General features: G+C 54.0%; 1 protein-coding gene and 1 pseudogene across 2 annotated transcripts in view; both read right to left on the bottom strand.

Annotated features, from left to right (window-relative positions):
• Positions 1–2034: 2034 nt before the first annotated feature.
• LOC101542944 (high mobility group protein B3-like) lies at positions 2035–2656 on the bottom strand (annotated as a pseudogene).
• A 1744-nt stretch (positions 2657–4400) lies between these two features.
• Positions 4401–12519, bottom strand: part of CNNM4 (cyclin and CBS domain divalent metal cation transport mediator 4) — a 35354-nt gene continuing 27235 nt past the window's right edge. Inside the window, exons 6-8 of one of the 2 annotated variants that reach the window (XM_055122276.1) lie at positions 11387–11449; positions 7316–7497; positions 4401–6913 (exon numbers count right to left, since the gene is read on the bottom strand). In XM_055122276.1, the coding sequence (XP_054978251.1) occupies positions 6716–6913; positions 7316–7497; positions 11387–11449 (443 nt within the window). In that variant the 3' untranslated portion in view covers positions 4401–6715. The remainder of the gene's footprint in view (positions 6914–7315; positions 7498–11386; positions 11450–12519) is intronic. The other variant, XM_004609223.2, reaches the window with a different exon arrangement.

Below are 12519 nucleotides of genomic sequence, written 5' to 3'. Positions count from 1 at the left end.
AATCTTGGCAGGGCTCAGGGGACCATATGTATGCCAGGGATTGAATCTGGCTCAGCTGCGTGATCAGACAAGTGCCCTGCCTGCTATACTATCTCTCTGACCCCCTTAACCCATATTTTGTATGTGACTTCACTGACTAGTTTTAGTTTATTTCTGAAGTTGAAAAATTCTAGTTTTGGGGGCAGTCGCACCAACAGTGCTCAGGGATCACTCCTGGCAGAGCGCAATGGACCATAGGCAGTGTTGGAAATTGAATGTTGATCACCTGCACACAGGAAAAGCCCTTAACCTCTGTGCTATTCTCTCTCTAGGTCCTGAAGTCTGCATGTTCTAATTCTTTTTTTTTTTTTTTGGTTTTTGGGTCACAGCTGGCGATGCACAGGGGTTACTCCTGGCTTTGCACTCAGGAATCACCCCCGGCGGGGTGCTCAGGGATCAATCTTGGCAGGGCTCAGGGGACCATATGTATGCTCAGGGGACCATATGGGATGCTGGGATTTGAACCCGGGTCGGCCACGTGCAAGGCAAACGCCCTACCCGCTATGCTATCACTCCAGCCCCTGCATGTTCTAATTCTTAATTCCTCCAGCTGCCTTCCTAGATCATTGTGATCAGCTTGGGTCAAGGTTATGGAAGTTCTATCCTCTGTGCCTGCAGCTGCCCGCCCCCACCCCCCAAAAAAAAAGCACCCAGTACTTAAGACCACTCATTCCATTCATTCATTCATTCCACAAATATTTCCCACATTGTGTCGCTACACTGTATTAGGAACTGTTTCCGTGCTGCAACTAGTGGGAACAAAGTCCCTGTCTTCCTGGAGCTTTGGTTCTAACACAGGACAACAGAAACATAAATCCTGTGCTGGGCCCTTTGCTTTGCATGCGGAAGGCCTGAGTTCCATTGCCATGTGGTACTCCAATCACAGCAGGGAGAGAGCCCTGAGCAACAAACCAAGAACAGTCCCTGAGTACTGTACTGAGTACATCCCCCAAACAGGCAAAAACAAACAAAATGTCATTATATCACTGTCATCTCGTTGCTCATTGATTTGCTTGAGCGGGCACCAGTAACATCTTCATTGTGAGACTTGTTACACTGCTTTTGGCAAATGGAATACGTCACGGGTAGCTTGCCAGGCTCTGCCATGCAGGCAAGATACTCTTGGTAGCTTGCCAGACTCTCTGAGAGAGGCGGAGGAATCGAACCTGGGTTGGCCACGTGCAAGGCAGACGCTCTACCCGCTGCGCTATCGCTTCAGTCCTTTTATATAAAGTGGTCTAAGGTGCCAGACTCAAGCTCTGCTTCCGCAGCACTGGGGGTTCTGGTCTCCAAGTGGAGGCCTGGGTTCGAGTCCCACTTCTGACACAAACAAAATATAGAAATGCATATTTTAACATCCTAAGTGCAATGAAGAAATACAAGGTAAGATAAAGGAGACAGGGGCCAGAAAGATGGTCAACAGGTTGGAGCACATACTCAGCACGCACCCTCAGGTTCAACTCCCGACACCACACAGCTGCCAGTAGCCCCTTGTGGAAAAACGTTCAGGAGCTGGCCACTGGGAAAGGATGTGAGGCCAGGTTATCATGAAGGGCTTCTCGAAAGAAGTGATGTTTATTTAATTTTTTAAATTTATTTTTCGGGTCACACCCGGCGATGCACAGGGGTTACTCCTGGCTCTGCACTCAGGAATTACTCCTGGCGGTGCTCAGGGGACAATATGGGATGCTGGGAATCAACCCCGGGTCGGCTGTGTGCAAGGCAAACGCCCTACCCGCTGTGCTATTGTCTCAGCCTGAGAGCCTTTTCTTTTTAAAAATGCTGGGAAGTATGTACAACTTTGATACAGTTTCAGGGTACCCCAGACACACATGGCCACGCCATGTAAACCACTGACAACTCCTAGAGCACTTTGAGACTAGATGGGGTCGTGAGTGAGATTAAACCTAATGAGGGTGACGGGCGGGCTCAGCGCAGGGGTGTTGATGTGGCACTCCCTACTCTAAGGGACTCTCAAGGAGACTGAGCGACAGTTTATTCGTCCTTCTCTTCCTCCTCCTTCTCGTCTTCCTCCTCCTCCTCCTCCTCCTCCTCCTCCTCCTCCTCCTCCTTTTCTTCCACCTTTTCCCTGGCAACTTTGGCAGGGCCCTTCCGCACCGTCAAACTTCCCTTTCAACTTATAGTCGGCGACGTCCTTCTACTTCCGCTTCGCGGCCTTGCTGTTGTAGGGCTGCTTTTCGCTGTCGCTCAGATTGTTCCACATCTCACCCAGCTTTTTCGCCACATCCCCAATGGAGATGCTCGGGTTTGTGAATTTGATATTGGGGCGAAATTCTGAACAGAAGAGGAAGAATCCCGATGGTGGTCTCTTGGGGTCATTCGGATCCTTCTTCTTCTTGCCGCCCTTCGCCGACCCATAATCCTTCATTTCCCGGTCATAGCGAACTTTGTTGGCCTTTGCCATCTCATCGAATTTCGACTTCCCCTTTCCAGACATGGTCTTCCACCTCTCAGAGCACTTCTTGGAGAATTCGGCAAAACTGACCGTCACTTCAGGGTTTTTCTTCTTATGCTCCTCTCTGCACGTCTGCACAAAGAAGGCATAAGCAGACATCTTCCCCTTGGGCTTCTTCGGATCACCTTTGGCCATTTTCACTGTATTGTTCGTGAGTCCGGGCAGCGCAGGGCACGGCTCGGTGCTCCCCAGCCTCGCACTAGCTGCCTCCACGAGAGCTGCCTCTATTTTTAAATTTCTGAGCTACCCTCAGCTGTGAGCTTAGGGGCTACCCCTGGAGTTTCTTGGGGAGCCATGCAAATGCCAAGGCATACACTCAGCCCTTTAAGCCATGTCCCCACCCCTGTGAACTGTCCTCTTCATCTCAGGGCTGGTGCTCCGGGCATGTAGTGTTATACTAACCTTCCAACAGGGAAGTTTTCACATTTATTATTTATCTAGAAAGTTCTTTTCCTTTCTGCTTCCTTAGGAGCCTCCCTTTCTTTAAACATTGCCCTGAGTTTCTCTGCTGTTAAGCCCAAGCTTGAGCCCCTGCCCCTAGGTCACCAAATGTATACCCAGCACGGCACCCTGGGCACCACCAGGTTCTGCAGCACTGAAACTTCCACTGCCCAGATGTAACTCTCAGGTGCGCTTGTCAAGATCTGAGCACCCAACTGTGAAACACAACCAGCATAGAAATATGGACCACACGCCCTTCGGGGGCCTGGCCTTGAGGTATAGCGGCTTAGAGTTTACAGCACCACGTACCTTGTAAGGAAGCATGCAGTCACAAGTGCAAGCCCCTGGCACCCCACATGCACCGAGTGTTGATCCTGGCAGCTGCAGGTGACTTCTAGTCATACCACAACCAGGTGTGTGTCAGCATGATAGGAAAAAAAGTATATGAAGTCTGGTAACTAAAAGATGTGTAAGCAAGCACCTGAGCCAAGAACTACCCCTGGCAAGGACCTCTGTGAGCACACCACTGTCTCTCATGAGCACTGAAACATAACTAAGGGACTGCACGACACATAGCACATACATTCCCGCACGCATGCAAGCACAATTAAAAGGAGTCAAACCTCACTGAGCACTGCAGCTGAGCATTACTAAACCATGTGAGCATCGCAGCCAGGGGTGTCCAATCCATGGTTATTATGGCATCTGTAACAAGGAAGGTGGGGTGGGGGACAGGGCTATACACAAAAAGACAACTGCAGTTATAAAACAGTCTAGTCGGATTCATACCACGCTCCTTTCTCTGTAAATGTCAGGAAGGAGGCGGGCAACTTGCTCATTCTGAATGTGCAGACAGGAGACCTGCTGGCGTCTGTTCCAGAAGTCTCCCCAGGGTGCTTTTGTTTCTATTTTATAGGGGCCACCTCAGAGGAGCTCCAAAGGCTTGAGATCACTCCTGGCGCTGCCACGCCTGGCAGTGCTGGCCTGAGGAGGTCGTGCTCAGGCTGGGCGAGGTCTGGGGGCCAGGCGGGCCAACCCAGTGGTGTTGGGGAGGGGCAGGCAGGTAGTGCCGGGAGTCAGACTCTGTCACACAGGAGCCACCCCCGATGCCCTGCTGCCTGCTCTGGCCAGCAGCAGCTGGAACACTCCCTCTGCCGACAGTCTTTCATAAGATTGATTTGTTTCCCTCTCGCTGAACCATCCCACAGGGACCCACCCCTGGTCATTGCAGATGACAGGCTGGAACTCTCCGCAAGGTCCTGTGGCCGGAGAAACAATACAGCAGGTAGGTACTGGCCTTGTACACGGCTGATCCCTACCAGCAGTGATTCCTGAGTGCAGAGCCAGGAGCAGGCCCTGAGCACCGCTGGGTGACGTCCCTCCCCGAAAAGGTCCACTACTGACATACTCAGACAGGCACACTGTAGACTCACCAAAGCTTACACATATTTCATTGTTTTATTACCAATCAAAAATAAATTCCATATATTGTTTAGCAAATATTATCATTGTTTTGTGACAAAAGACACAAGAGTCGTAACAACAAAACTCCCCGAGAGTCAAACTTATAACAATGCCAAAATAAATCACAAAAATATACAAATTAAAATCTTATGCAAAATAAATAGGAGTTTTCCACTGTGGCGGCTGTGACTCACCGACCCATCTGGAGGCCCTTTGTGAAGGTCTCCCAGACCCGGGAGGACATGCGGGGGTGTCGGGTCCCAGGGTGTGGCTCAGCCCAGGAACCAGAGGTTGGAAAAAAAGGAAGTGAAAAATTGCACTGGGAGGAGGAAGTCATCGGACCAGTAATATTCGGGAAAAAATTAGGACCCTCTGCAAGAAGTGATTATAAAAGGGGGAAGGGACAGCGTGGGCGGCGAGGAGGGGGTCTCGCTGTGTGTTGGTATTAACTGTGTGTGCAAAGAGGTAGCCTGGCAGTGTGTGCACTCGCTCACTCCCCTGCCTTCGCATACACTCGCTGGGCCTGGGCCAACGCGGGATGCTGCACGTGGCACTCGGGTCTCTCAGGAACCAGCTGGGCCAGCCCCCGGCAGATTCAGAAAATGAAGGGGTTGCCCACACCGGGAGCTAATGGCTGCTTGTCCTTTTTCCCTCGGGTTAAGAAACCACAGAGGTCACCGGCTTCCAGGCCAGCCTTGGGCCGGGGAAGACCGGGGACTCACCAGGCAGACACGCCTGGCACGAGGCAAGTCTCGGTGCCCCGAGTCGGGGTTTGCAGGTCTTGGGAGCAGAGGTCAGCGAGGGCCAGGTGTGGCACGGTCGAGGACGGGAGTGAATAAATAATACTCAGTGGGAAGGCCGGCCCAGTCTCTCTCGCCTGGGGCCCAGCACCCACTCCACCTGCCACCTGGCTCCCCGGGAGGAAGACGCCTGGGGATTGGCAGTGGGCCCTGGCTCAGGCTGGGAAAAGGCGCTGGGGGTTGGGAGGGAATTTCCTGTAAAGCTGGGTCCCTGGAGGACCACTAACTCCAGCAGAAGCCAGGATGACGGTGTCACTCGAGGATCACACGGACGCAGGGTCCCCCGGGGTGGGAGACGTCGGCTGCGCTCCGAGTGAGCGCATCAGGATGGCCTGGCACGGAGCACAGGGCCTGGAGAAGCTGCTAGGGTGGGTCCCCCCACACGTCCTCAGCCCATGAGCCCCGAGATGCGGGCTTTGGAGTTTTACGTAGAAAGTCCAGAGAGGACTTCGTAGTTTAGCGGTGAGACCTGGCTTTCACTGTGCGGTGCCGACTGCTGACCACGCAGGGGCCCAGAAGCAGATTCCACCCTGGAACCACCTGGTTCAGACACCTCGAATGCACGTACCCCCCACCCCACCCCCCACGCCCAACCCAGGCGGGAAGAACCTTTGGTAAGAAGAGCGCAGGGCCTGGGGGCCTGGGGGGCAGGGGCAAGCTTGAAGGTCTGAGACCCCACCTAACACTTTGAAGTCAGTCCTGTTACAGGAGTGAGATGTCCTAGGGGGCAGGACTGAGGCCAACCACTAGGGATGCAGGATGGAGCCTCAGTCCAGCCCCACCTCCCAGCCAGCCTGTGGACAGCCCAGAGTCCTAGACAGTGACCGGCAGGACAGACAGGTCAGGTACCCCTTGTGCTCTGGGCACCTGTTACTCAGAACCTGGCGGGCCAGGTGACTGCCAAGACCAGCCTCATTGAGCCTCGGTGGCTGTTCTCGGTGCTGTTTGGTTCTTCGCCTGCTTGGGAGAACATCCTCCCAATGGGTGGGGGGGTGCTACCCCTGCAGGCCTCTAGGAGAAGCACGAGGAGTGGAGACCCTGAGCCAGGGACAGAGAGGTCGTGGCCGGGACATTATGGCTATCGTTTCCAGGGTGAGAAAGCATACCCCTTGTACAGTTTTGTTTTGTTTTTTTAAAAAAAGTCTTTCTCTTCAAAATAAAGTTCCTTAACCCTGTCTTCCCTTCCCTGTTCCCTTCCCCAATGATATCTAAAAAGAGGAGCAATGAGCCTAGTTTAGAAATTCAGTAAAAAAAAAAGCCAGCCTTGCTCATGGCGGCTGGCCCCAAACCCACCCATCAGTCCGGGTGGCACTGCTTCTGAGCACGCGGCTCAGAGGTCCCTGTCAGAGGCCAGACCCCCTGCCAACTGGAGGCCCTCGGCCACCGCGTCAGAGGGGCGGTCTGCGCCCCTTTCCGGCCTCTCAGGCTCCCTATCTTCCGACGGGCCCACTGGGGAGGCCCCCGCAGGGTGGGCGGGGGACCCCGGGCCCTCCTGTCAGATGGTGCTCTCGTGGGAGGCTTTGTGTAGCAAGGAGTTGCGCTCGTTGAGAAGAACCGTGGTCTCGTCCACCACCGGCAGCTCCGACTTCTCAGCCATGTTCTCTGTGCAAATGGTGCAGCCGTCCAGGGGCAGCTGAGGACAGTTCTCCATGCGGGAGGCCAGCAGCCCGTTCTGGTACTGCTGCCGGGTGATCTGCCGGGGGACAGGAGGAGGCTGAGCGCGGGCCTGGGTGGCACACCCCGGCCTGCGTCCCGGAAAGGGGAGGGTCACAGGCAGGCCGGGGGTTGCAGATTCAGAGGAGGTGGGAGGTCCCAGGAGCGAGGAGGAGAAAGGGGCAGAAGCCAGGAGACGGCTTAGAGGGTGCTATAGGTCAGATCTCCCCCCCAGCAACAAACGAGGAGGAGCCCCTGAGCAGCACGGGACACAATCCCCACCTCCCATCCCCTGCGCCCCCCAAAAAACAGAGACAAAACACAGAACAAGGACACAAGGCTCAGGCCTGAGCCTACCAGGTCACTGGGCTGTGGGTGCCAGAAAGAAGCTGCCAGCTACTGAGTGACGTGTGCAAGCAGCAGCACCAAGAAGGCGGCTCACCTTGATGTACTGGAGGTCCATGAGCGCTCGGACACTGAAGTCAGAGATGTACTGGCCCAGGATGGAGCTGCCAAACTGGTTACTGCTGCCTGCCAGGGGCACTGGGCTGGAGATGTCTGTGCGGTCCGGGTAACTGAGGGAGGCGGACCGGCTGAGCGGGGTGGTGTGGGTTGGGGAGCGGTCTGTGGGGAGAGAGGGGGGGTCAGGCCTGGAGAACTTCGGTCTGACCAAGTCCCGAGGATGCCTAGGAGGCAGCGCTCCCACCAGGAAGGGGGAGGCCGCACCAGCACAAGGGCTGCGCTCACTTGCTTGCCCAAGGGCGCGGCACACTCAGCACCACAGTTGCCCAGAATAAAGCAGAGAAGGAGAAGCAAAGGCCCCAAAGATACTGGAGGACAAAACCCCTTACCTGCCAGCCCACCTACTCAGAGCAACCACTGGTCTCCCTCCCATGGGAGACAACAACACAGCCTGTCTCAGTTACGGCCAGGACACAGACCACGGCGTCTTCAATATTAAAGGAAAGAGCAGGAAGACCCGCCCACCAACACAATGCCCTGAGCGGACCTTAGAAGGCGCAGGTCAGAAGTGGGTTCAGTGGGACAGAGCAATAATGCAATGGGAAGGTACTTTCCATGCATGCAGCCAAACTGGGTTTGACCTCTGGTACCACACAGGGTCCCCCCCAAGCACCACCAGGAGTAATTCCTCGAGTGCAGAGCCAGGAATGATCCCTAAGCATCGCCAGGTGTAGCAGAAAAAAAAAAAGAAATGGGTTCTGCACCTAGCTTTCCTGTGGGGCACAGGAAACTCAAAACCCAGAGGCCCAGAGCTCCAGCTCCTAGTCCCCGCCCCAAAAGGGGAAAGCTAAGGCAGGGGTGGTAGTACTTCTTCCTGCCACTGGGGGCGGCGCAAGCCCTGGTTGAGTGAACGAGGAAGGAGCTGGCTACTGGTTACATTATTTTGAAAAAGAGATGGTACACAGACTGGAGAGATAGCACAGTGGGTAGGGTGTTTGCCTTGCACGCAGCTGACCTAGGTTTGATTCCTCCACCCCTCTTGGAGAGCCTGGCAAGCTACCGAGAGTATCCCGCCTGCATGGCAGAGCCTGGCATGTTACCCGTGGCATACTCGATACGCCAAAAACTGTAACAATAAGTCTCACAATGGAGACGTTACTGGTGCCCGATCGAGCCAATCGATGAACAACAGGACGACAGTGCTACAGTGCTACACAGTCTCCAATATTATCAGTTCTTGTGTTTGAAAACACTGAACATAAATTGTTGTTGCTTGTAAAAAGCATAAAGAAGTAAATTGTGGAGGCAAGCTGGATCATTATAAGCAAATAGGAAATGGAATAAGCCGATTTACTGAGAAAACTATTAAGTTAGCTGTTCTAACAATTAATTAACCAATGAAGAGTAAATGTTTTTTATCTGGGTGACTGAATGACCAACAGCTTCACAAAGTGAGAATGAATTAAATAGTACTCTTTCAGCTTCCACTCATAAAACTAGGAAAACACAGTCTGGCTACTCTATGACTTGGTAAAGAAGTATATTAGAAGGTTATGTGCAAGTGTAAGTAATCCTAGTTTGGGGCCGGAATGATAATCCAGTGTGGAGGGTTTTGGTCTTTCACGCACCCGAACTGGGTTCAGTCCCCGGCATCCCATATGGTCCCCTGAGCACCCACAGGAGTAATTCCTGAGTACAGAGCCAGGAGTAATCCCTAAGCATTACCAGGTGTGACCAAAAAGAAAAAAGTTACGCTAGTTTAAGTAATGCCTCTAACTTGTAGAGAAATTACTAGGCATATTATTCAGTAGCGGTCCTGAAAAGAAATACACTAAAATAGGGAGCGTTTGTTTCTGAATAATGAACTATGATGCTTTTTAATTTTTTTATAATTAAAAAATGTTTTTAAATAATGTTCCTCTGGAATTACAACCAGACAAGAGATATAACAGAAACAGAGAGGTTTGATTAGGCAATTCCAATGCTAAAAGAGTAAAGGACAAAATAAAGCAAAAAGTATAGAGCCTATCAATTTTTTTAAATTTGTGGGCCACACCCTTCGGTGTTCAGGAGCTACTTCTGGCTCAGTGTTGAGGGTTGAGGGGTCACTCCTGGCAGTACTGAGGAGACCATCTGCTGCCAAAGACTTGAACCTGATCCTCCCATATGCAAAACATGTGTCTAGTCCTTTGAGTTATCTCCCTAGCTCAGTTCAGGGATTATTCCTGGTGGGGCTTGGGGGTGCTGGAGATTGAAGCCAGGTCATTGCATGCAAGGCAACTGGTCCAAGAAATATAATCTTAAACATAAAAAATTCAGTATTTTGGTGAAATTTTTTTTTTTGGTGGAGGGAGAGATTGGGCCACACCCAGTGCTACTCAGTGCTTACTCCCTACTCTGTGCTCAGGGATCCTTCCTGGCAGTGCTCAGGGGATTATATGGGGTTCCAGGGATCCAACTGGAGCGGCTATGTGTAAGGTTAGTACCTTACCTCCTTTACTATATCTTTGGCCCCAGAACAGAAAAAGGTTTTGCATTAGGAAGTCTGAATCAGGGGACATGTGGCAGAGGGGATGAAGCCAGACATCTGGCAGGCAAAGCATCTGCTCCAGCCCTTTGCGTCTCTCTCTGAGCTACCTCCCAAGACCAGCTCAAAGGACATGTTTCTGTTGGCCACACCTGGCTCTGTGCTCAGGAGTCACACTGGGGTGGTTCAAAAGGTCGGATACAGTACAGGGATTCAAACTATTGTCCCAGGTGCAGCCATGGAAGGCAAGTTTCTGAACCTCTGCACTGAGTCTCCAGCCCCTGCTCAGAGACATTTTTTTTTGGGGGGGGTCACACCCGGCGATGCTCAGGGGTTACTCCTGGCTCTGCACTCAGGAATTACTCCTGGTGGTGCTTGGGGGACCATATGGGATGCTGGGAATTGAACCCGGGTTGGCCGCGTGCAAGGCAAACGCCCTACCCGCTATGCTATTGCTCCAGCCCCTCAGAGACACTCTTGATGCTGTTCACTTCCTTAGGGCGCACAGCCCACTCAGGAATATCGCCAAGCCCAGCACGTTCTGCCTCCCTCTGCATCCTGTGTGAAGCCCAGCTGGCCCACACAGACGGTACCCGTCTTGGGACAGAGCTCTGGGTGGCACACGGCAAAGGCCAGGAGCAGTAACTGACCCTTCCCTGAACACTGTATAACTGGAGTGTCACATCTCAGTCATCGTCGTGAGTGAAAAGGGACCCACTAAGGGGACTGAGCAATAGTACAGCGAGGAGTGCGTTTGCCTTGCACACAGCCGACCAGGGACCGATTCCTGCACCTCATATGGTTCCCAAGCAACGCCATGGGTAATTCCTGAATGCAGAGCCAGGAGTGACCCCTGAGCATCGCTGGATATGGCCTAAGAAACAAAAAAGTAAGTAAAACTAAATAAAAATTTAAAATGAAAGCTTAAAAAAAGAAGAGAATCACTGAGTAGGACACATTTCATATTCGTTCTCGCTGCCTCCAGCAATCACAACAGTGGGTACCCGCAATGCTCCCATGTTTTGCGGAAAACCAAGACAGACAGGAAAGGCAGCTCCGGGATTCAGCCCGACAGGCAGCACACGACCCATGGCCCCTCTGCCGGGGACAAGCAAAGTCTCTGAGGGAAGGTGCTGAGTGTTTCGAATAAGCTGTGAGAGGTGCTGCATCCTGCAGAGGCCAGGCAGGGGCCTTGCTCTGGGTGCTGAGCGGCTACACTCACGCCTGCCGGGGAGCAGAAGGTACAAGTGTCTCTTCTGGGGGCTTTCCAGGCGCAGGGCGAAGCCAGCCAAGCCCCAAGCGCCAGGTCAAGCTGAGGGAGTGAGTGGTGCTGGCTTGTTTGCTTTGCTTTGTTATTTATTAGTGTTGGGGATCACACATGCAAGGCAACTGCTCTAGCGGCCTCCCCCCCAGGTGAAGATGGGCAGGGGAGCCCGGGACAGGGAAGGGGAGGCCAGAGCGGCTGCAGTGCACGGGCTCAGGCGCCAGGTGGCGGTGCAGGCGCGTCCAGCCATGCTGGGTTACCTGAGAGCCAGGACAGCAGGGAGTTCCGCTTGCCAGGCGGACACCCGGCCTGGGCTGAAGGCGCTGGAGCAAAAGAGGAAAAGGTCAGTGACAGGTGGGGTCAGGGAGACAGGACGGGGGCGCGGGACTGGGACAAGGAAGCCGAGCTGATGAGGAGGGGTTTCTGGGGCACAGAGGAGGCGCAGCAGAGCTGGGGGCACAGCTCCGAACTCCACGGCCCTCAAGAAGTGATCTCTCTCCCCGTGGTTACTGAAGGAGCCCGGGAAGGGACCGGCCAGGCTTGACCCAGGCAGCAGAGACATCTGCTGTGAGGAGTGGCCAGAGGACTGTCCCCTGAGGCCTTGACATGAGGGAGACCCCCCCCACCCAACACACACACAAGCTGGATGCTGGGAGAGGGAGCTGAGGTGTCAGGCAGGCCCACAGACTCCAAACCCGGCTCTGGAGTCCTGACTCCACGCCCCCCTCAACCTCTCCATGTTTTTTGCTGTTTGAGGGCCACACCCAGCAATGCTCAGGCTTGCTCCTGGCTGTGCTCAGGGATCCCTCCTGGTGGGCTTAAGGACCACGCGAGATGCCAGGGATCGAGCCAGGTTGGCTGCGTGCAAGGCTAGCACCCTCACGGCTGGACTACTGCTCTGCCCCGGGCCTGCGTGGATCCCCCATGTCCAAAGGCCGTACTGGGGCCCAGGGACCATGCACACACCTCGCTGTGTGGCCGCACCACAGCCCGACCCCAGTCCACTGCCGAGCCCCCTATGAAGGTGGCGCTGAGACCGGGCCTTGGGCACAGAGTCCACCCGGCACACAGAGCTGGCGGTGGAGAAAGCACCAGGGAAACCAGGTGACCTTCCTGGGACTTCCCAGACTCTCCTGGAGGGAGGCCTGTCCTGCTCTTGACCCCAAGTACCTTCACACTGTCCCAACTAACATCCGACCAGAGGGCAGCGGCCCAGACCAGAGGGTAAGCCCCTCTGCAACGTGTGGCAACCCAGCTCTGAGCACTGGACACCTCAGCTCCCAGGCCAAACCCACCCAGTCTCCACAAGCACAGCTCTGTGGCCCCCGGCACCCTGCACCTTCTCAGTCTCTGCCCAAAACACACTTAGTCATTCTGTGGCGCAAAGGCCATG

The sequence above is a fragment of the Sorex araneus genome, chromosome X (assembly GCF_027595985.1).
Source record: "Sorex araneus isolate mSorAra2 chromosome X, mSorAra2.pri, whole genome shotgun sequence".
NCBI classification, from domain to species: domain Eukaryota; kingdom Metazoa; phylum Chordata; class Mammalia; order Eulipotyphla; family Soricidae; genus Sorex; species Sorex araneus.
The sequence above is the reverse complement of the archived record's forward strand: the minus strand, read 5'-3'. Positions and strand labels throughout refer to the sequence as shown.